This window comes from Amblyomma maculatum, chromosome 5 (genome assembly GCF_055883805.1).
Source record: "Amblyomma maculatum isolate TAMU_Amacu chromosome 5, ASM5588380v1, whole genome shotgun sequence".
NCBI classification, from domain to species: domain Eukaryota; kingdom Metazoa; phylum Arthropoda; class Arachnida; order Ixodida; family Ixodidae; genus Amblyomma; species Amblyomma maculatum.
This window is the reverse complement of record NC_139348.1, coordinates 154,365,335-154,390,025: the sequence shown is the minus strand read 5'-3', so window position 1 is coordinate 154,390,025 and position 24,691 is coordinate 154,365,335. Positions and strand designations below refer to the sequence as shown.

Here is a 24,691-nt window from a genome sequence, read left to right as displayed (position 1 = left end):
AAATGTTTCTTCCATATGTAAACGGGGACTAGCACAACTAGAAACTCTGCCGTTTATTCTTTCAATGTCATGTTACGAACAGTGGAATTCTTTGCATCTACAGCTAATAGGAGTAGGAGGCAGGGCGGCAAAAGTATCCACATTCACAACTCACAATTGTCCTGTGAAAGAAAAACCATGAAGCACGTACAGGCTAAGTGAATCGATAAAATCACATTATCTGAGACATATTTGACCTTTATAACATTGCCCCATAGTGTCCTCTGTCTGTCATCTCATCATACTTTTGGCGCCTCACCTGAGGTTAGTGCCGCCATCTGCGGTCTCTAGTAGCAACCCTCTAGCGTCACTGGAGACCACCTGGGCGAGATGTGAACGCTCCAAAGCTTGCCAGATGTCGGCATCGGAGTGCGAGTCTGTGGGGTCCAGGTTCATTCGCAGAGTCCCCCTCACGAGGCTAGGATCCTGCGGGGTGCCACAGATATAGCTCCTTTACTAAAAGAGTATATTACAGGATTATTTCTATTTAAGCTTGATTTCTTCTGCGCGCTGCATAATTACTCGAAGTATTTTCATTCATCTTTATTTCCGTTAACCTACCGTTAACATAGGTCCCTTGTCAAAATCGCGCGGCCCTCGTTTTTACCATTACAGATATGTAAGCATTTCTTATGCCGTATGCCACTGGGCTAACCTCAGTTTAAACGGGAGTCTTTTCATGAGCCTCCTCCTTTCATTCCCCAGTAGAGGTACGCTCGTTTTATGTTTTCAACTTGATAGATTCCGGTAGAGTATTATTACTGACATTATAGCTAATGCCAAGTCCAACTTCACTCACTTCTTATACTCCCAGGTGTTTCATTGCCATAGTCTGGGCCTGCGGGTACACTTGGCCAAGAGTAAAAATAAACTCATAGCAAGACAGAAAATTGACGGTAACCGTATACAGAAGTACACGCATGCTAGAATATTGCACAGTAGAGTTACGCGCAAGCAATGAAACTTAATTCTTGAAAGCAGATATTGAGGCACCTATTGTACTATATGTGGTAGTTATCGGAAAGGAGACTGAAGGACGTTCTGAGCGGAGCATTTCATATTGGGGTAGCCTTTTTCCCCGTTATGATAAAGGTATATGAAACAGTGAAATGTGGTATATGACAATGCGTCAATAGAGATTTGAGATAAGAAGCGTCATTTCCTCATGAGTAGGAAGTGAGAAATTGAGCTATATGGCTCTGAATTGGTTTCAGTGGGATGGTGGTGCAGTCTAGTCGTTTGAGTCAAAGACGAAAATACTTTGGGAAGAACGGGCAGCAATTAATAATGATGAGAGCTACATACTGCTAATGTGGTATAAGGAAAAGATTGAACTGTTAAGAAACTCAATGTTACTCAATTATACAAATAACGATCACGTATAATATATTTTGTTGTCTGAGTCACCTGTGGTATGACGGTGATGCTCCTTCGCAGTTTTCGGAGTGGCACCCCTGAGATGTCTACCCCGTCGATGAGGATTCGGCCCTCAGAAGCTGTGAGCATGCGCAGTAATGCCAACACCAGTGAAGTTTTGCCCGCCCCAGTGCGGCCCACTACTCCGACCTGGAAGTACAATAAATTTTTTTTTATCTTCGGAAATATCTAGTAGTATATTGGCTAACGAAGCTTACTTTCCACTTTTATAACGGACAGGCGAGTTGAAACTCAGAGTTCACTGCATTATACATACGCAGAAGAAAATGAACCCCATCTTTATTCTGAGAAAATTATGTCTATTATGATGTTATTTTTGCTGCCGCTAACAGAAAGTGTACATATTCGATCTAACAAGATCATTAATAGCTTCCGTGGCAGTGCCTGGCAGTCAGCAATATCGTAAAGCGGCAATGATACTTAAAAATGATCAGTGGACACGCGTACAACACATTAAAAAAGCGCATTGACACATATGTGGAAGAAGTATGAAGGAAATTTCATTAAGCATAAGGAAGACAAATACAGAGAAAGAAATACGTTTTTAGGGACATCGACACAAGCAAAGACCGACCAAGTAGCCAGCCTCATTCTGGAAGAGGAGTTAATATGGTAGTCAAGACAAAATGCCAAAAATAAACTAAAATAACCGTTACACCATAGCAGTCTGTTTAACGTCAATTTATTCCTTTTACATATGCGTTGGGTGACAAAGTACGAGCCTAGGCAGGAATTCAATTATGTCTTGTTCAGGTGTCACACTTTGTGTACCTGTATGCCCTTACAAAAGGATCATTAGACCTAAAGCAACAATGCTGGAGGTGAGGAGTGGGAGGGACTTTTGGAACGAGGAAATCCCAAAACGGAAAGAATTTGAAATCTCCCGTCTGCATAGGAGAAGAATTCATACTTAGTACTGAAATAATGCTAAAGTGACCTAAAACGTTATCGTTATGTACAACCTATAACAAGCTTATGCAAAACAGGGTAATGTACACCCTATAAGTAACAGAACGCATTTTTGTTGCGCTGGCGAACTGCAAAGTCGCTGAAAACTGATACTCTGCATCGCAGTATATGGTGTATAATGAGGATGTATCGTTTTTCTGACTGAGAGAGGCACGTACTGTCTTATACTAACAATATACAAAACACAGTGTAAGTTTCTCTCAAACGTAAGCAAATGAGCTGCTACAGTGCTACAGGCTGATACTAAGAGGCATGCAATAGGAAGAACATTGTGACCAATGTCAAATAATGGGATTGTCAAGGTAAAAGAATAACGAAATTGGCCTTAGTTATACATCTCCATTTATTAGGTTACCCCGAAACCACCTACATATATTAGGTGACACTGAAACCTTTCCCTCCGTTATGTGGCAGCAGGCAGCAGAAAAGAATTGTTAGAATAATTATCCACCTTTAAAGCGGCGTAGCATAATAAGGCACTTTCTGATTGTATACAAGACGACTGAAGTACTTTATTTTTAAAGAGAACAGATTAGGCGTACAGTATGTACAGTACCTGGGAGAAAGACCGCGGCGAGCTGGTGTTCCAACAGTGTATATGACAACGATGTGCTTCAGGAATACAGTGACTGGAATGGGATGATGGTAAAGACATGGCGAGAGGAGAGGGAAGAAGGAGAAGGCTTTGGACTAGCAGTTGAAGAAATAGTGGTCAGAAGGTGGATGGCAAGCAGAGTCAAGCAAGTGCAATCGTAGTTTTCGACTTAAGGTTTTACGTGAATGCCACCGCGACGTTTCCCAGAAAGTGCATTTTAAGTTTGGAGGCGAAGCGCAAAGCTCTGCAACACGTTTTGTGTAAATAAACTTTAAAATTATTTTCTTTCAACTGCCTTATGAACGAAGCCGTCCCATGCGTCGTCTCCTTTTCGGAAGAATGTCTTTTCACTCTGCGTCACGCTGCTGTCTATCTGATTTAGGATCGCATTGCAAAGCACACTTGCTTTGGCATAATGGCTTATACGGAATGTGCTCCCATGCCGCAGCAAGTACATTAGAAAAGTAAAACACAACCGTCATCTATCGCAAACTACTCAAGCTAAATGAACGTGAAAGCAAAACAACTGATTATAAACTGCCCCTAGGAAGTAAGGCCAGTGTACCCTGAAATATAAGGTCGAAAACTAAAAGCGGTGTATTCTAGGATATCGTAAGCTCGTGTCTGTACGGGGTTGTATATTGTGTGTAGGTCAGTCATGTAACCAAGGCGAACCACCTCGCCCAACAATGCATCCAACTGACCTACATATTTTAGCTGTAGTGTTTACAAAGCGACAAATATTTCTGCAATTTCATTTTGTTTGAAATCTAAAAGCAGCTACACATACGAGGGCTCCCTATGGTTCCGTGCATTTAAAAAGGGGATAGGTGTACGGCACTGTTTTTAATCTAATACCTGCAATGGCTCGTGCGGTCGCGCCATTTGAAGGAGACATTTCACGAATCATAAAAATGTTGTAGAAGCAAAAAGTACAATTATTTCTTAAGAAATTTAACCATTCATCCTGCCTCAATGTTTTCATGAACTGTATAAAAATCAGCATGCAACCCATTTTACGAGAATATTATTTTATGACTACAAGTCATGCGTTTGGGCGCAGAATTGAACATGTTCTGGGAATCAGTTTCTTCCACGCGTGCACATACCTTCTCCATTGGTCTTATTAGGAATGTGACCTTGTTCAGAACATTGGACAGCACACCGGGTCGGTAGGAGCTGGAGTAATTCTGGAACTCCACCATTCCTTGGCTTGGCCAGCTCGACAAGGTCGCGATTACGGACGACTTCTTTTCGAACCGAACGGTTGGAACGTCGCTCTAAAAAGCAAAAAGACAATGCTGGTTTGTGGGGTTTAACGTCCCAAAGCGGCTCAGGCTATGAGAGACACCGTAGTGGAGGTCTCCGGAAATTTCGACCACCTGGGGTTCTTTAACGTGCACTGACATCGCACAGCACACGAGCGCCTTGCTTTTCTCCTCCATCGAAAAGCTGCCACCGAGGCCGGGATTTGATCCCGCGTACTTGGGAACAGTAGTCGAGCGCCGTAACCACTGCGCCACCCCGGCGGGGTAAAAAGACAATATTTGTAGCATGGAAGACTACGGCCAGATTAAAGACTACTTTCGTTCCGTCAGCAGTGACATTGTCACGTACAGTCGTGAGCAAAAGTGGAGAGACCACGCTAACTGCTACGATTGCTTTTTTTATGTATAAAAAGATATACCAGAGAAAATTGCTTGGGCAAGGAGGCAAGTATATTATGCATGGTACCTAATGCGCTTCTCAGAAATAACTGTTTCACAGTTAGGAAAAGCTGGCGGGTAGTTTTCTCAAAGCGCATGGTCTCTTCACTTTTGCTCACGACTGTACATTCAAAATATTTTTGCTGCTTTAGAAAGCCTGGGTAGAATTATTCGTAAATGTTCTGCCATTCCAAGACACCTTGCAGCAGAATGAGACTCGTTATTCGGAAAAGTGGACACTGAGTGCCTTTTAAATGAAATCAGCTTAAGGTACTTATAATCAGTTTAAGTAAACGAAACTCTAGGTCCATATATGCCTGGTGCTTGAGGGTACTTGCTGGAACACAATGCCACCGCCAGAAACAATTTGCCGTTTGATATCGGTAGTAAAAACAATGATAACTGTAGCAAGGATAATAAGTTTTTCGGTATACTGACAGCCACGGTGGAATCTGGCTTTTATGGTCCCGAAATTTTGGTCACGAAGTTTACGAAAATGTATGGTTTATAAAAATACCACTGAGGCACATACATGATTCTTTAACAACACATTTCATGAAATTGCTGAATTGGGGCCACTTTGGAGTAGTCAGTTGAACAGGTAGTGGTTCAAGAATTTCTATATTGTGCTGCAGGTGTAGCCCAGGATCTCAAACCTTCACGTGGTGTAATAGATGATTAGCATCCCAAAGAAAAAAATCCCAATCCTGCGTTGCTTCAGAAGAAACACTTCTAGGACTGTACATCCAATGAAAACAAGATGGACAGTTAGTTGTTAAAGGTGGTTTTTAAATTATACTGGTGAACGACAAGGAGCTCAGAGGACTGAAAAACTTGGCGAACTAGGCATCAAAAATGCTTTCAAAACTATACCGAGACAGCTATTACAGACTGGAAGATTACAGTTAAGTAAATCTAATTGCTAGCTAGTTGGTGCATCAGTTGATTAGCGCTTGTTCTGAGTTTGTCCTCCTCATGTTTTTATTGTACCTTAAAAACGATTCCGTGCAGTACGAAGAACCGACATTCACAGACGCATTCTTCTATGCCCTCCGCATGGGCGATTCAACTTCCGGTTCTCGTCTTTTGCTCGTCTGCATGTATTTCAGTGCGAGACTCTTGCGTCAAGACAACCCTGAATGCGACCTAAAAGGTAACGAATATGCGTGGCAAATCTGTTTCGAATTTGTATTTTTAGTTGAAATTATGGTAAGATAGCATCAACAGACACCCAAACAATAAATAACTTTCAGTTTTGGTGTTTTTAATCAATAGGAGAAAAAAGACAATTAGAAATAATAAGAAAAAAAGTGGATTCAAACTGCTCTATTTGCGCGTTAATAACGAACCCTATTACAGTGCGCCACAGAAAGAACGCAGATGAGTGCGAATTTTCAATATGAGTATGGTCTTAGCCGCTCCCACAAATATTCTCGTATATTTTCGCGCATGCACAAAACACAAGCTCTAACTTCGGCGAATGTCTGGTAGTGTGAATAACTAAAAATTGTTGAAGAATGTTCATTCAGTATCCCTGCCTGTTCCTCTGTCGTTGCTTACATACCAGCGGGCCCCGCCGGGGTGGTGCAGTGGTTACGGCGCTCGACTACTGTTTCCAAGGATGCAGGATCGAATCCCGGCCTCGGCGGCCGCTTTTCGATGAAGGCGAGAAGCAAGGCGTCCGTGTGCCGTGTGTCAGTGCACGTTAAGGAACCCTAGGTGGTGGAAACCTCCGGAATCCTCCACTACGGCGGCTCTCATAGCCTGAGTCGCTTCGGGACGTTAAACCCACAAACCAAACCAAGCATACCAGCGGCCATCAGAATAGAAATTGTGAAGTGAGAGGAGCGAGCATCAGGTTTACGAATTTGTTGCTACACTGTTTATATGTGACTAAGGAGTGTGTGAATGCCACATAATTTCGCTTTGATGTTCGAGCAACTGGAGCAATATACTGAGCTTTTTAGGCCTTGATTTTGTAAACCTTAAAACTTTCTCCTAACTATTGTGTATACGAAACTTTCTTCCGACTTTATTAACTAAATTTTTGCTTGATTTTACCTCAGAATGTCCGAGTACTGACGTATTGCTAAATATGCAACACGAAGGAAGCCAGCGCTGAACTTTGCGTTCTTTTCATATGCGTTAAGACTTTCAGAAATGCTGTTCCGAATTTGGTTTTTCAAAAGGTGTCCAGACAGCTAGGTATAGCTTCGAAAGTTGCTCTTTCCTCGGGGTATTTGCAGCTTAAGACTACAAGCGGAATACAAAAAGACAAGTGAACGGTCCATATGAATCTCGTAAAAGATCCCGTTTTTAATGCGATATTGTTAAGGTGAAAGCCTTACTAGGCTATGTCACCCCCAAAACCTGTCATAAAAATGTTTCGCCAGATGTGACGTCACAACCTGGTGATGTCATATCGAGTCATTTCTCAATAATAGCAGTGATTACTGATAATAAAATACAATTAGGATAAAATTGGAAGTTCTTACTAGTGATAGCAATCAATGGTAAATATAATTAGCGATAAGATAACTGGTGATAGCACAGTGATAAGGTAAATATAATAAGATGTTTAATCATGAGGCAAATAATGATAATATCTATTAAATAGTAATAGATAATTACTGATATCTAGTCAGTGATAGGTGTAGTAAAAACGCAGCTGCAGCGCTAATGCTTTCGCATTCTCTCAGTGCAGTTACTGCAGTGACCTTTTTCTATCAGGGTATAAAATTTAAAAACTGATCAGGAATATTATAGTTAGATAAACAGAAAGTTTAGCCAGTCTGAAAATTATAGGAGTAAACGGTAATGGGGATCGCACTTCGTCGAAGCAGTATATGAAGAGGGATTGCTTGTTCAGTGATCCGCTGTCAACAGATGACAGATTTTCGTCGCCTTCAGTGCCAAGCAAACTCACAGCAGTTGGTGGATACCGGCTTCGTGATTCTGGGATTTGCAGAAAGTACACAAGGACTGGGGCCTGGCGATGCAATCTTGAAATCGAGGCCGTTTTCGGCTAACTGTAGGAGGGCAGGCAAACCTGACCCGTACCCTCCAAGGCGCAAATTCCTCTGCCCGGGGAGAGATGGCGGGAAGGGTCGCCACACGCGGAGTGGCGACGGAACGTGTGCGGTGCCAGACCAGCTCATTTCTTGGTAAAAGGTAAGTCTTCATGCAGATCTGGAGCAGAGGCGATAGCTTGGGTGGGGTCACAAGACGTGTCGAAGAATTGGCATCGCTTTGGGAACCGATAATGCGATGAAGCTTATTTTAAGCATGGGATGCTTTAAACTCCCGTTGTCAGCGGTTTTGACCAAAAAAATTGGTGCTCTGATGTTGGCTGTCGATTTTGTTTCGGCGTCACCATGGTGACGCCGAAACAAAATCGACAGCCAACATCAGAGCACCAATTTTTTGGTCATCCGGATGACTAAGGAGATTTAGCGTGAAATATTCTACGCTCCCCAAGCCCTCGTACAAGACCGGCACGTATTACCGAAAGTGTCAATTTGCTCCTCCTAAACATGGCCCTCTGGACGTTTGGAATTTGACCTCGTCCGAATTTGGCCATAATTTGGGTAAAACCTAATTTGTTTATGACTAATACAGTGCAAACTTCCCAATTTATGCCGACAATCCCCAAAATTTGGCCCTCTGGACTACCAAAATTCGATCTCCTAAAATGTGACTGAAATTGGTGTGAAACCTAATTTGAGTAAGGACTTGTAAATCTTAAAAAATTTCGTTCAGTGGAGCCCTCCAAATTCAGGCGTGACATCCCAAATACTTGGCTCTCTGAGCTCTCAAAATTTGACTTTGCCTTAATTTAAATTATATCGGTGACCATTTCCTTATGGCCTATCTAGAGCTTACCTCCAAATTTAGTCGAGCCAGCGTTTTAAATTTCGCCCTCTGGAAGATGAAGTTTGGCTTCATCTGAGTTTTACCAAGATTGGTGTTCAGCCTTATTTTCTATGATCAACTAAGTGATGCCTTCCAAATTGAGGTGGGCCAGTCCCAGAATTTGTGCCCTTGACCCCAAAATAAGACTCCAACTGAATTTGGCCAAAATTGGCTTCCAGTTCAACTTGACTGCAGCGAACTCAGTGGTTGCTTCCATATTTAGGTGAGCCAGCCGCAACATTTAGCCCACAAGGGGACCGAAATTTTACTTCATCCAATTTTACCAAGACAGGCTTTCAACCTAATTTGTGTATGTCTAAATCACTGGCGACTTCCAAATTTGAGGGGCAATATCAAAATTCACTGTGATTTTGCATGGTATTTTGTATTTTGCAAAGTCGCATGGCGATTTCGCATTTTGCGTGAGAGCGCATGGGGAGAGTTAGGAAGCGTCTTGGTGAAATCGATTGCTTTGCGGTTCATACGTCAAATCAAAAGATTGATCGGCTTTGCAGACAACGCCATTATTACGCGGCCGCTAACGTACTCAAGGCCGCCACGGAGCCCGTAACCATTTCATGCTTAGATATTCTCTCGATCATGAGAGTGGTAGTATTTCTTTCAAGACTTTGGCGAACAGTAAGTAGATGTACAATGGCCCAGTAAAAAAACGCTATTACATGCAATACAAAAATGCGAAGTCTTAGCTCTAGACAGAGTCTTTAAGCTCCACTACAATTAGACCGGAATAAAGTCTCCAAGAGCCAAGTGTGACACCTCAATTGATATAAAAGGTGTTCAAACGCATAAAAGTGTTTCATTAAGGTGTGTATTGAGTTCACAGAGCACACTGTTGCAAATTTGAATGCCAGCAGGGTGTTCGTTACTGCTTCTAATCTAGGTGATAGGCGCGACCGAAAGGGTGAGCTGCCTCCTACGAGAACGAGAACTTCTGGAAAGTCGAAACACCGAGTGTCTGCTGAAGCGCTAGCGCTTTTGTGGATACTTGAATCACGTGATTGAAGATGTCAAAGTTACGAGATTGTCTTCTACCGTCGCGCGCGTTGCATCTTCCTAAGTCACATGTCTGTTTCACAGAACACAGGTGCGGTTTTTGTTTCGAAATGTCTGAGCGCGATATGCTACGAAACTGCAACTAAAGGCTTTAGTTTGCGATGTTTTCAACTTGCCAACAAACTAAACATGGAAGATTCCTTAGACAGGAACAAAACGGCATCAAATTAAATAGACGACGTGCAACCTACTCACAGCTTCTCCATGAAACCGTAATTTTGTGACGCAGAGACTGCTTCCTAGATGCGTACAATATAGTGATTATATGCAAATGCTACTTATAGAAAGGAAGCGTAAAGATACTTCAAGCGTATATGTGAGGTGGCAAGTTCACCCCAACTCTTACTCGAACCCACCTCTGGAGGAAGCTCGGCATATTCCACGCAGCGCTCAAAAGAGACGATCATTTGCAGCACGTTGAACAGCATGATGCACAACAACATCAGAGATAGGGGCACCTGTTTTGTAAAAAAAAACAAAAAACAAATATCACTCATGAGTGAAACAAAAACCTACTGAAGGGAAGACAATATGTTTATTGCGTCGAAACGACTTTTGAGGCCGCGTGAAATGACTACAGAACTAAATAAGGCATAAACAAGGCATAAGCTAGCAAGACAAAGTACCGTTGGTTGAGCCGTACGTTAGGCAAGTTGAGCAAGTGTAAATTGTACAGAGTATTTTAGGGAATGAAATATGGTTTATAACAGCCTAAGTGACAACCAGCAAGCGTGAAGGGCAGATTAGAGGAGGGCGCTGCATGGGTCTCGCCGTATTTTAAAGCTTTTTCACACAAACTCAATGTTAAGCATTACACAGCAAATAACCAAAAGAAGCGGTTACATCTTTGATACTATAGTAGAAATTTTAGAATTGGTGACTTAAGCACAGCGCTCTGTGTTCTTGAGGTAGAACTTTACTGCGTAACCACTACAGTGTACACAGTAGCTGCGACTGCTCGCGGTAATGAACAGAGACGAAATATTACAAAAAAAATCTATACATATATATCCTCAAAAAGATAAACTTTGGTGGCAACCACTAAAGCAGCTCCTGTTATTACTATGCCTATAGATTGAAATGTAATGGTGTTTGAACTGAACCGATAACCTTTATCGGAAATGCTACCAGAGCTAAATATCTAAAAGGCGCCCTCGCTTACGGCGCCGAGCGCACTATTCAGATTCAGCAACCCGTTTCTTTAAAAAACATGGATACAAGCAACAATTGTTACTGCGGATATAGATAAAATCGTTGACGACAGCCTCGCCAGCTAGGCGGCAAAATCGAGACCATCAGAAAGAGAATATTAAAACAGTTTTAAGAGCACCAACTTAAAATTTTACTAAGGATGCAGAGTTGTGGCATGGCAACAAGCGATAGCCTGCACATTTTTTACTTTATGCATGACCTACTTCGAAAGCACCGCTAAGTCCCACCGGATTATCATCATCCGTGGTTGCCGTTACTATAATAAACGAATACCAACTGCAATACCTGGAAGCACTTCAACGGCACAGTAATGCACTGGATTCTACCAATGTGAATAATCAAGATGCCCCGTTCACTTTGTCGGTGTGGGCGTTGCGAGTAACAAATATAGGGCACGGCTCTGGCACGCGACGCAGCCTTTCACTGAGCGGTCGTCGTGCTGTGTAGCGTCATGGAGCCTCATGACAATGCCTGATGGCAGGCTCTGGTAACTACGGCTTCTCTTTGGAGACGGCGGGGAGTGAGACGGAATTCAGCCTTCAGAAACCCTCGGATCCCGAGTTAGACAAGCTGCTTCCTGCCGTACAATAACTACACCGGTTGGTCCTTTTCTTAATGAGATGCACAAATAAAGGCTACTGGTTAGGCACGCAGCAAAGTGAATTGACGCAAACAGGAATCCGCAATAAAAGCCGACACAAGGGAGAAATTGACGCTTTCTCGTCGTGCCTTTATATGCGAAGCTCGCGCTTTTCCCTGATTATTTTCTTTTTCTTCTCGCTTTATCCCTCTGCTATAGCCCCGATCTGTAGTAGCGACCATCCAAAGGTGGGCGTATATTTTTACCACTGCCAGTGCAATTGGCTACTGAAAAAAGTCCTCTTAGCTAATAAAATTGCTTGATATTATTTTATAACATGAATAAATACTTCTTGTTACGCATCAATACTTATCACAGTTCCTCCGGTCACACCAGAAAAAAGTGCCCAAGCACTGCTATGGCTAAAACAGAAATCGCTTACCGAGCAGGCCGCACTTAGGGCCAAGCCAAGGCCACTGGGATCGGGTTCCCCAGAGCCCGACAGCACGGTGTTGGCTAGTAGTGTGGACATCACCACCAGGAATCCAGCAATGGCTGTCAGTGTGCGCACGAAGAAGTATGTGACACCGTAGCTCATGTAGCCGCGCATCATGGCATCCGAGAGCCGATAGAAGTGTTCCTGAAAGCGGACAGCTACGCCGTACGCTCGCACGCTGCTCAATGCGTCTACGGTTTCAGCCACGTGCTGGAAGAGCTGGGACGTGCACAGGCTTTCGAAATAGCGGCAGCGGTGAGAAGCTTTGACCGCAATTTTCTGCGAGTAGCAAAATTAGAAATCTTAAAATCACTGCCACCTAATTGTTTGAAAATATTTCGTACATGCGCGGCATATCGAACATGGTGTAACACAACAAAGAAACAGGGAAACAAACAAGCAAAGGTACAAAGAAGCACGAATAAACGACACACGGGCGCTGTTCATTTGTGTATGTCCATCTTGTGCGCAATCGTTCACATTGCATCCTTGCTAACTTGTCTCCACAGCAATTTCATTGCAGCTGAGAAGGATTAATACCTGATAAAAATGGAAATAGTGGGATTGCACGGTGCGATATACCACCACAAGGAATACTCTCACTTCTATGCTTACATGACTCACGCCAAATAGAGCAGACGTTCGTTAGCATGGAGGAAGGAAAAAACTGAGGAGAAGCCGTGACGTCACTTTTCGCGACGCCGGCCCGCGACTGGAAAATGCTGTGGCGCCACCTACACATGGGGCAGCTTTTCCCCTCGCACTCCTCTGTGTGCCCGTCCCCGTATGAGCGCTTCTCCGCGCCATTCATGGAGGAAGGAAACAACTTAGGAGAGGCCCTTGCCATTCCCAATGCATTAGAGAAAGTGTGGCGGAAATGACGTCAAAATTTAGGGTTAGCCAAGTCGGGCCATTAGCAACGGCGACGCTGTTGCTATGAAAACTCGGGCCACTAGAAATAGCGTTGCCAAGGGCCCTAGGTACGTGAGCGTCGCGGAGAAAGGGTAAATGAGGAGGAGAGACATTGCAGCGTCCGGTCGCGGCGCGGCCGCGCCGGCTTAAAAAAAAATGACGTCAGGGCCTCTCCTAAGCTTTCCTTCCTCCATGGCGCCGTCCGACGCGTCGGACGCGCCGACGCCGACAGCCATGCTGCCCCATAGCAACGCTGACGCTGTTGCTATTTCCCCATATCTAGGGTAAAAAAAGCACGTGACTTCCGGCACGTTTTTCGCCATGCATCTGGGATACATGGGACCTCTCCTCAGTTTTTTCCTTCCTCAATGTTCGTGAGCTTCCTCTGCACAGACGAGGGGTCTCTTTTTGAATGAGGCCTATTGCAATATTTACATTGATCAACACAGCAATGTCAGTATCGGCCTACGCTTAAGACGGTGGGGGTGGCGAGAAACTCAGACATGATTCATTGTAATGAACATTCGGAATAATACAGTGAATTCGTTCATTCTTTCCTTTCTGCTTTTTTGAAGCAATAGGTACAAAGGACGATCATAACGAGGGTAATTATCTTTAAGTACCATTGGCTCCGATGCCACAATATCCTGGAGACGATAATTCATGCGCTTACGTGCTTGCCACTGATACTGTGAGTAAGGTGGGCGTTCTTATCGAGAGGGATGTGCGTGTGTGTTTGGGGGAGGGGGAGGTAGTGGTGGCTTTCAGTTATTCCCCAGGAATGAAGGTGGCGACATCCAGGCTAACCACTTGTACCTTTTATTGCATTGCTTACCATAATGAACCTTTTGGCGTGCGCATTTACTGTTTCGAAAATACATTTGGAAGTGAATCTGGGCCCCCAAAATCACTGCGACAAAAAATGGTTCGACTTCTGAAAAAGAAAAGATTCACACTAATTGCATATATCTGGGAAGGGGGGGGGGGGGGGGGGAAGGTGACAGAAAGACCTGCGATATAATATACTGTTCCGAATGTGATGCCGATTATTCGCTTGTTTTGGTGGGTGGTGTATACGTGGTCTAGTGTGGTCTAGTGTGTGTAAATATAAAGCTTAATACAAATCCTTGAAAACTGTAAATAGTAGATACCCCATTTTAAATGGCGCACCACTCCAAAACACCATATATTGCTGCAGGTTTAGGGTTCTAAAAAGACATAATTTTCCCAGATTATTGCTGCGTTTGTGTCTGGTGGAGCTTGTATGATAATATGCAGGGACCACAAAAAGCAACTTAAGGAGCTACGCTTGCCTTGTTAATAGCTCAAGTAGGGTCACTCCAATAGACCGACAAACTAGCATTTAGCCATGAATTACTAATTCTGTGAACTCACGGCTTCATGAGAAAGACAACAGGAGTCGCGTATGCTTATATAAGGTGAAGATTGACTACAGCTGCCAAATACGTGTAGCTGACCATAACGCATTTTCCATTAACTATGCCTCGTGCTTTAGCAGAAAGGAAGTGCTCACCACTCCGTAGCAAAGTAAAACGGCAGCAACGAGCGTTATCACAACCACGACGGGAGACTGCGTGCCAACGACGGCCACCTTGGCCAGCGTGATGAGCGTGTTCTGGACGCACTGCTTGCCGCTGAGGAATGTGCGTGTGTCGGCGTAGTCGATGTCGGCCGAGAGGCGGTTCAGTATGCGGCCCCTCGGAGACTGATCGAAGAAGGACACTGGGCTCCGTAACACGTGACTCAGCATGTCATTGTGCAGCGACCAGGAGAGCCGCTTCGCGGACAAGGCTAACAGGACGCTTCCCACGACGCGGAGCGCCACTGCGAACGGTCATGACGTGGAGCGAAAGGTTACGCTTCAGTTCCATTCACCGTTATTCAGTAGCAGAGTATGCTAGCGAAAAGGCACGTACTTTCTGAAGAGATGGTTTACACTGTACATACTCGTTTCAAGCTTATAGTGTTCACAAAAATCATAAACGTACAATTTAAAAACTGCCCTTTCGCACGGCGACATGAGCACTGTAGCACTAATTGGTCTACCTGTCAACACAGGGCAGAACGTAAAATATGCAGCAGAAACCACTCAAGAGGTCTTCCGGAATATGAGTGACGTACGCGCGTATCTACAATTATAGACGCATACAGACTGTCTACATTGTGTATAAGCTCAGTGCCTAGAAGTGTGAGTAGAACGCAAAGGTAGACTGACAAGAATGAATCATTCAGTAGGCCTAGACCTCAGTTTTATCTAGCTTGCCTACGGTAAGCCCAAGAGAGGGAAAATTTTGATCGCGAAAACAGGGACACAAGGGAACACCGCACCAGAAAGAGTGTATTATATCAGCACAAAAAATATGTAACAGCGAGAAAATATCCCAGTGCAATAATAACATGACGAGGCGCCGACAAAGGGTACACGAAAAGGAAAGAACGCAGGGAGTAGGCACCACAACGACGACAGAGGGCAGCGCAGTAAGGTGAACCGTTGGTGGAGGAATTCAACATTTAGAATCGCAAGCGAAAAACAACTAATTCAAAAACGATGATGTTAGTTTAGCTATTGGCTCGTTTATATTTTATGACACAATAGTTAAAAAAAGTACGATTTATTTGTGTAACCTAGACGCTTTTTGTGAAATGACTTTTAGTTCATACATTGCTCATGAGCAGGCTGTGGATTGTGCAGTTGATACGTCTGTGTCAGATCCTCCTGCGATTCAGAGTACTCGATGATAATTGGACGAGCGATTTTGGCTTCTGCCTAAATGAATTTCAGTTCATATGAGTTTCACCTTAGGAGGTTAGCCTACTGCGCGGCGCTGTTTTATCTGTATTTGTTCGATCATTGTACTTTCTTTTTCTCGCGTGCGGTGTTTTTACACGTAATATTTTATCGCTACTGTTTTAGTACGTGGTTTGTCGTGTACTGCTCTTCAATGCCACAGGCAAAAGCCCTACTCCTTTGGTCGTCCTTAAAGGTCACTTATTATTTGATTCACCTGATTCCCCTCTTCATGAGTCCCACTTTATTCCCATCTTTATTTGCCTGAAAATAATGCGTTCGCGGAATGCTCGGACGTTCGTCGTTACATCATTTTTAAACACACCCAATCAAACACACACCCCCCCCCCCCCCCCCCCCCCCCCCCCCCCCCCCCCCCCCCCCCCCCTCACACACGCATACACACGCGCACGCAATGGGAGTATTATGATTTCGAAATATGTTTGAGACATATAAGGCTCCAGTTTTGAAACAGGATCAAATTTGATTGCGCTTGCTCAGAATTGTGAGGTTCACTCTAAGGCTCCAAACTTTTGAAATTTCAAGTCCGCAGCGTGTGGCTTTGCGTTATCATGATGTAACTTATTATTACTTCCGTGTGACAGGCCTATTTTGCTCTTTAGGTAAGCGACAACTTGTTAAACTATCAACATTAAAACCTTTTGATAAATATTATTCCGTCATCTTTCTTTTTTCTTTCATCTTTATTTGAGACAGTTCAATACAAATTGGCTCAGAGGCAATAGCAAACGGCGCGGAAAGAGCCTGAATAGGCTATGCCACCCTGACAGCGTTGGCAGCACAAGCTTACTTGCAGCTGCACATCTTAATGTGGACCGAAAAGAATGCCTTAGTATCAGCACAGCAAGAGACACATTTCTAAACCGTTAAGGAAGAGCACGCTCTTTTGTGATCCTAAGAGAATGATTCCAACAATCGGTTGCTTGAGCTGGCAAGTCGCACAGCTTCTTTTAAATTGAAAGTCGTGAATGCCTCTGTACTGTTGACTGCCCTTTGCTTTCATGATCGATATGAAACAGCCAGGTTTCCTTATTGGTCATGATGGCAAGAAAGTGTCATGAAAACTGCCGTAAAACTTTGCAAATTATCACACAAATATTTTCCAACTACTCAGAGTCTCAAGTAAATATTAAAGAGCCATTTAACTTAACACAAATATTTTCCAACTACTCAGAGTCTCAAGTAAATATTAAAGAGCCATTTAACTTATAGCCAGGATCCATTGTTATTGTACCACAATTGTTATATTAGAGTTAGCAGAGCTTTTTTGCCGCATCACTTCTACTCATCTTGTTGCTACCCTACAACGAGCTTACAGTGAATGCGCACTGCCCACTCATTATCGGATTTGTGAGTGAATTTTATCACTGCAAGTTGACGTAGATTGGGAAGAGGTTTATTTAGTCATGGAGGCTTACCATAAACAACAGGGTCCAAATTAGATTACTCAGTACCAATGCTTCTGCGAACCAGATTTCATTTTCCTAGTTTTCATAATGACAGATCTAGAGTGGATCATGTGTTACTAATCGAGCCACCTTGAGATTACTGGGCTCTCAAGGTCGAATGGTATTATAGCAGCAACACCATATCGCAAATAAAGAAGCGCAAATGTAAAATATAAGCGAAAGGATGGGTACCATCTGTTAAGCACAGTACCACCAGAGCGGACACCCATGGCAGGTACTCGCGGCGAGTGCTCGCACCGCCCTGAGGCGACGACGAGTCCGTCCACCATTTAATGCAGAGCTGCTGGAATGCCGATGCAACGGCAGCCCCCATGAACACGAGCACTCCCACAAAGGCTGGCCACTCTGCCAGTCTTACAAGGGTGCACATCAGCTGCCAACCTGTCTGGGGAAAGGAAAGAATTTGAGCAGACAAAAGTGCGCTCAGATGAGGTAATTTTATTAAAACATTAGTTGTGGTTTAGCTCTGGGTAACCCTAGTTGAAATGCGAAAGCAAAGGCGGGAGCTTATTTTGCCTGCTACATTATTCCCCTAACACGCCCTGCCAGTGAAAGGTGCTACATTATTAGTGTCGCTTAAGCTCATTCTTTAAGGGTACGATTCGAGAGCGTAAGCTACCAGCCAACATATAAAGTCACGCTTCAACCAAGTCGTATGGACGTGGCTGCGTGTCGCAGGGGTTACGAGAATGCAAACGGTTCTGGCAGGCTGATTTTGATATCACCCTCCCATATCAAAGGAGCGACCCGAGTTGCAAGCTCCAGGCCGTGGCATAGGGGTAACGTGAATTCAAATGCCATGGCAGGCTGATTTTTTTTTTTTCATAAAGAACCGTAACTGCGCCTCTTCACGGCGTAGCTGCGGACACCCGAGGCCTCACTCTGGCTGCCGCAGTACTGCTTTCACAATAAAGTTATTCTCTCTTTCGTGTTCGTGTGTTTGTAATTACCGCGCGCACACACACACACGAGCGCCGAAGCCTGGACGTGCACAATTTTTTACCGCCAATTTTGTCCGCATTTCCACCAACCTCAGCAAAGGTAATGTGCTTCACACCAGTACAAGTGACTCTCCAAACACTCTTCAGTTGATTGCCATACCACGACAGCCACGATCCCAGAATAGTTCATAGTGTCATTAGGTTACGGGTCGTTTGACGGAAGCCCCAGGTGCGACCAACTGCTTCCCCTCTCTGAGCTACAGGAAGGCGTGCACGAAAAGCTTCCGCGGCCGCATATCTATATAGCGGTAGGCCGTAATCGTAACATTGAGGAGAGGAGGAGGGGGGACGCGGTGTGTACCATGGATCGAATACCCCATGATGTGCACTATTGACAGGGCGGAAGCAATAAGCAGCTTGCCCAGCAGATTTCTAATGACGCTGAGAGCTTCAGTCGAAAAGAGGTCTGTTGAAATTCTGTTCTCCTCTGCTAGGCGAAGAAACAAAACTCAGCAAGGCGCGATTATCATTACCTGTTGTCATAGACAGTTTATGTTAGCAGCAATGGTTTAGGCTGTTCAGTGAAATCTCCCACTCTTTAGTCATTTGCTGCATGCTTGTTAGATGGCGCTTCAAGGTGCGGTTTTTTAGGGCACCCTACGGTTTTTAAGACCTCTATTCTTTTTTTTTATTTCAGGCGCTTTACGTTGTTTGTAGTCATGTGCTTGCCACGCTTCATTCGTAGTGTACGTGCAAGTGCCCGCTAGCTCTCGCTTTTCGGTGACATGCATAAATGTGAGTACTCGAAACTCACCTCCAGAAGTTGGCAGTTGTTTTCTAATGGAGTGGGCAGCTAAGCTTGTTCAGTCGCTTCACACGCGGGCTTGACGCATTTCCTTTATTACATGTTTTATTTATTATTCTTCCATCACATAATGTGTAACATCACACTGTGATGACAGCGGAGTGTTTTGGTTGCCTCACTGCCCCACTTTTTGCCCAGGAGAAATTTACCCACGTTGAGCCACCCACGTAAGAGACGCAACTAAGACCGAATTTGACGGCATGGTAGTGTGAGCTTCATACTGGCCACGGCCGCTCGATGGAAGCGCGCCAGTGCGCTTCCATCTGGAGATAATTTGCGGTCAAAAAACTTTCTATGCGGGCTAGGATTTGCAGTAACGAAGTACAGTCTTACGTACTGTGCGTTCCCTTACATACTCTAGACTGTATGTTTCTATGCCTGGCGTCAACTTGTTTTTGCATAAAAGACAAAAAGTGTAAGAGCCGAGCGTGAAATTTAGTCCTTCTTTCAATAGCTCGGCCTAGGAAGGTCTCCAAGCATACTATAACGAAAGAACTAAAGCGCAACCAAAACGAACAGTAGAAAGAACCACACTGGTCCTGTGTGGTTCTTTCTTGTGTTCATCTTGGTAGCGCTATAGTTAATTCGTTACCACATACATCATCTAGTCCAACAAGTTATTCTAAACCAGGCACACTGCTCGCCCTGGGCTTCTTCGCTCCTAGCTGATGCAGCTGGCTTAATCTATGAAAACTCCGTCTAAACAAGCCTGTCTAAAAGTTTATTGTACTCAAAGGAACTTTTCCCGACGAGAACAACATTTAAAACATGCTTTCAATACCAAGTATTTCAAGCATACTCGCACTGTGTCTGAGAGCAAGTTTACAAATGTTAGAGATGTATTCTTCTGCGTAGGAAGAGAGGGCACATTGCGGATTTGCAGCGCTTGTTTCGTTGAAAGATATGTTGTCGCTGAATATAAGTCCGAGGTTCGGAGTCTGTGAACAACCGGTAAAAGACCGGCGTCAAAGGGGGCACAAGTGCAGATGTAATATTTTGATTTGCTACCGCAAAATACGTTCAACACTGAGCCTTCAACGGCATACTTGATGGACACTGACCACTTAGTGCATGAAAGTGCATTCTCCTGGAGCTCTCTAAATACATAGTGTGGTTAGCGACGCTGCAAAGTCATTTGTGGTAATCCTAGGCATTTGTTCATATTTTGTCACGATGTTCCAGACGTGGCCTCATTTGAATGCTATATACCGGTTGCAAAAATAGGATTTGAAGGGCCTTGGAACAATAATTTCGGGAATAATATAATGCAAAAAATGTGCACTGGTGGTCTTTGCGGGTCATTATCATCATCAGTCTGACTATGCCCACTGCAGGGCGAAGGCCTCTCCCATATTTCTCCACTTAACCCGGTTCTGTGCTAGCTGCATCCACTTGACCCCTGCGAACTTCTTAACCTCATCCACCCACCTAACTTTCTGCCTCTCCCTGCTACGCTTTCCTTCCCTTGGAAACCAGTTTGTTACCCTCAGCGACCATCGGTTATCCTCTCTTCGCACTACATGTCCTGCCGATGTCCATTTCTTCTTCTTAATTTCCACTAGAATGTCGTTAACTTGAGTTATTTCTCTGACCCATTTTGCACGCTTCCTATCTCTTAATGTTACCCCTACCATTTTTCGTTCCATAGCCCTCTGGGTTGTCCTCAACTTAAGTAGAACTCTCTTGCTTAGCCTCCACGTTTCAGCCCCATAGGTGAGTACAGGCAAGATGCAACTGTTGTATACTTTCCTCTTGAGCGATACCGGTAAGCTGCTAGTCATAATCTGCGAGTGCTTGCCAAATGCGCTCCATCCCAATCTTATTCTTCTTGTTATTTCCCTTTCATGGTCCGGATCTCCGGTATTCGATTCAAATTAAAAAACTGTGACTTGAAACCATAATTTACAAATAATTTGTAAAATGCCCTCCTGGTGACCACTCACAATTCCCGCCTCCCCGCGCAATTCCTTCCCGATGAGGTACACTGCACTTGCTGGGTGCACAAACTGATTCGGCGCTCCCATATGACGCGGGCGCTGTGCGGTGGTCGGAGCTTGTTTTCTTTATTTTTCTTGCACGCTGACGTGTTAGTGAGGGTAACTTAATGATTCCTGCGTTGCGGAGATGACTTATGGAATACCCTTTGCTCGAGAGTGTGTTAAAAAGTTTATAAATATATCTTCAATGCTCCTTTAAAATATGCCTGCTGGTTACTTTTTGTAGTTGTGGGCCTAAATAAGAACTTGAGAAATTATTTACGCGATCTACGTTGTTGATATAGTACGTCTTTGTAAAGCAGAACATTAAAAACACGCAGTAAACGAATAGATGTTTATTCCGCTTTTATCTTAGAAAAAGCGTGGGTGACGAAAAAAAAAAGCAGTTCGCAATGACCGCTTGACGAGCTTTACCAACCGCAGAAGTCGACGATGAGAGCTGCGAAAGTTAATGCGCTATTGAATAAATAATTCACATTTCTCAAAGTTCTCGAAAAGATATAAGATGCAATTGAAACGAGTAGATAAAAAAAATGATTCTTAGTTCTTTGAACAATATTATTATCATGAAATATTAGGTTTTTGCCACTTTCAGTGTCACTTTTGCAAGAACAAGACATTGAATGTTATTCAGCACGTTTGTTGCTCACCTTTTGCGATTCTCCGAACTCGTCCCGAGTTATTCGACCAACTTCACTATTTTCTTCCAGCCTTTCTGCAGCCCCACTGAAAGACAATGTGCGAATAGCATTTATATTAGATTAAACAAGAATCTTCTAAAATGGATGTAAACTGAGAAAGATGGATGATTCGATTGTTTCATCTTGTAGAAAGTAAGGTAGATTATATTACTCTCTTAAGTGACCTCAAAATTTAAAATATGACGTGAACTTTGTTCTCACCTCCAAACTATCTTTCGTATGGATGGTATCGTAGGGATGAAAGGTTTCTAGGCCGTAGGGTTTTCTTTTCTTTAGTTTATTATAGCAGTAGTTACACCTATGAACTTAGTGATTTTTTCAAAATTTTGAATGATCCTTCTACTCGACAAAGCGATTTCGGCCTTCGTAGCAGGTGAAGGTGCTCAAATGGTTGTTTTGAAAGGTAGTCGTGGTGAGGCACACTTTGAAGGGAGGTTAGTATTGTGAAGAACAAGACTTACTTGTATGTCCTGGGGCGCTGAGTTATCTGTTGACCAAGGGCCTCACGGAAGTTTTTCGGAGAGTGCGGGTCATTTAAAAGGTCCACCAATTTGTCATAAACCCTAATACCCTTTAGATGCACTAAGACGAGCTTGTCCATGTACTTTAAGTAATTTGCTTGGTTGCAGACCATAATTCTAGTCTGGAAATGGAAATAAAGAACGAACGGCTCATACAACCTTTTCTCTCCATTATTTGTGTGTAAGAAAAAAGGTTGGAAATAGATCACAAAAGGACTCTAATGGGTTTTCGAGCATTTGGATGGCCCTGTGAAGTTATAAATAAAAGGATATGATACTGAGATTATGTTATCAAATTTACCTAACATGGCTTATGGTGCTGCAGAACTCAGCCAAAAGAACCAGGGAAGTGCATCGAAGGTTGGGCGCAAAAGCGAAACGGAATCAAATCTCGCGGATTCCTGCGTTCTTGTTGAGTGGTAAATTACGAGAGCGAGGTGCCTGTGGAGCATGTTTCAGGTAAGAGCAGGTAAGTGATATGCTGTAATGGGTAACGTATACGACATAGGAATTAGAAAGACAGAAGGAATCACTGAGGCGGGTGTAAAACACTACTAGGGTCTGATCTTTACTGCTCCACAATCATATAAATAAAAACGAAAAACAAAAACAGCAAGCGTTTTAATTGATTGTCGGTAACTAAAAACCCTAGTATCTAAAATTCTCGGCTAACAGGCCAACGTCCCCGTTTGGGAAAGGCGAAAGATCGGAGTGACAGAAGTCAGATTGGCTCCGAAGTTGAAGTCTCCGGAGTAATTCAGATAACCTATAGGCTCCCGCGACCTTTGCTGAGATCGCATTGTATTCAGTTTTTTCGACATTTCGTGAATCTAAAAGAGGCAGGGGGAAAGGCAGTCAGTGTCCATGCCATGTTTCCTCAGAGTGAAGCGCTTATCTAGTCGGCTGGCGGTTCAGATCGATTTGGCGACACTAGTCTAAGACATGCTCGGCGCCCAATGCTGCGCCAAAGTGAAGTTGCCCCCCCCCCCCCCTCCTTTCCCGCCCTCCTCTCTCTCTCCCTCCTGTATTTCTTGGGCAATAAAATACGGTCGCCACGGTCGAGGTGCCATACGTAGATAGCCGTCACAATTAGCAGTAAATAAATATGAAATTGGTATCGAATAATACTTTGTAGCTCTTGTAGACGGGTGGTTCATGGACAAGATGTAATTGCACTGTGCACGTGATACTTGGCATACGGGCAAAACGTTGGAATGCTAAAATACTTGCCTTATGGCGAAGAAGGCCTTTATTCCCAATGATATTTCTGAACACAGAACTCGCTACGATTGGGTCTAGAGCGCTGAGCGGGTCGTCCAACAGGTAAACATCGCTCTTGCTATACACAGCACGGGCGATGGAGATGCGCTGCTTCTGGCCGCCGCTAAGGTTGGTGCCCTGCATATGGGGACAGAGGATGACGGACAAGCGAAACGGCTAATCATTATTAAAAAGGGATGTGAAAGGATTGCGGGCTTAGAGCTTGTGAAGACAGTATCTTTTCCACATAAAGGTTGGTTTTGTTTTGTTCTAGGTGTATACTTTTCTTCGCATCTCAAATGGGACGCTCATATAAACCATGCTTCTAAAAAGCTCTCTACTGTTACTGCTGTAATCTCACGCTGTCGCACATTGCTCCCCATAAGGGATAAACTACGAATATACTATGCTCTGTTCCTTTCTCACGTTAACTATCTAGTATGAGCAACTACAACTAAAACAAATATTAACAAGCTTCTTGTCTTGCAAAAAAAAATTATTCGTCTCATCGTAAACTTAGAACCAAGTCAAATATTGAACCCATAATAACATCGCTTAATATGATCCGCATGGATAATATTTATGAATATCGCTTGTTACAAATAATTAATTTCGGTTTGACAGGTATGGGTAATTTCTTGGTAAAACCTGCATCTCCTGGATACCGCACTGGAATAGTAAACACTGGATGCACTGACACTTGGTCTCTGCCACATTTTAGAACAGACTACAAATTACAATCCTTGACTCATAATCTTCCCGAGTTTCTCAGCAAATATAAAGACACCGTTGGTTTTAGTCCTAAGCAGTTGAGAACCTACTTCGTGCAAATATAATCTAACTATACATGTGTTCTTACTTTAAATATTACTCTTGCCTTTACGAACTTTCTGCCTTGTTAGGCTTTTTTTCATTGATTTTATTATTGATCAACTTTTTTATGTTTTGTTTTTATATCGTGCTGCAGTGACGTATGCATTGTATAACACTTTTGGATGTCAGTCGAAATATTATTGAACTTCTAGAATTTTCTGTTTGCTCTTGCTATGTTGGGTACGGGTTTCCTGGGTATTTGTCAAGCTTCTTGTACTGCTTTTAGCCCAGGCGACCATCTTGTCGGAAAATAAATTTGATTTGGTTTGATTTGATTTGAGCTGGACGTCCCAAGGCGACTT

The 24,691-nt window shown here is 43.6% G+C and overlaps 1 protein-coding gene across 1 annotated transcript in view; it reads right to left on the bottom strand.

Annotated features, from left to right (window-relative positions):
- Positions 1 to 24,691, bottom strand: part of LOC146190018 (ATP-binding cassette sub-family C member 3-like) — a 66,732-nt gene that overhangs the window by 3,340 nt on the left and 38,701 nt on the right. Inside the window, exons 16-25 of the mRNA XM_084605398.1 lie at positions 23,487 to 23,654; positions 22,197 to 22,378; positions 21,685 to 21,760; positions 17,403 to 17,616; positions 14,467 to 14,777; positions 11,967 to 12,299; positions 10,089 to 10,190; positions 4,150 to 4,320; positions 1,447 to 1,605; positions 299 to 465 (exon numbers count right to left, since the gene is read on the bottom strand). Of these exons, the coding sequence (XP_084461524.1) occupies positions 299 to 465; positions 1,447 to 1,605; positions 4,150 to 4,320; positions 10,089 to 10,190; positions 11,967 to 12,299; positions 14,467 to 14,777; positions 17,403 to 17,616; positions 21,685 to 21,760; positions 22,197 to 22,378; positions 23,487 to 23,654 (1,883 nt within the window). The remainder of the gene's footprint in view (positions 1 to 298; positions 466 to 1,446; positions 1,606 to 4,149; positions 4,321 to 10,088; positions 10,191 to 11,966; positions 12,300 to 14,466; positions 14,778 to 17,402; positions 17,617 to 21,684; positions 21,761 to 22,196; positions 22,379 to 23,486; positions 23,655 to 24,691) is intronic.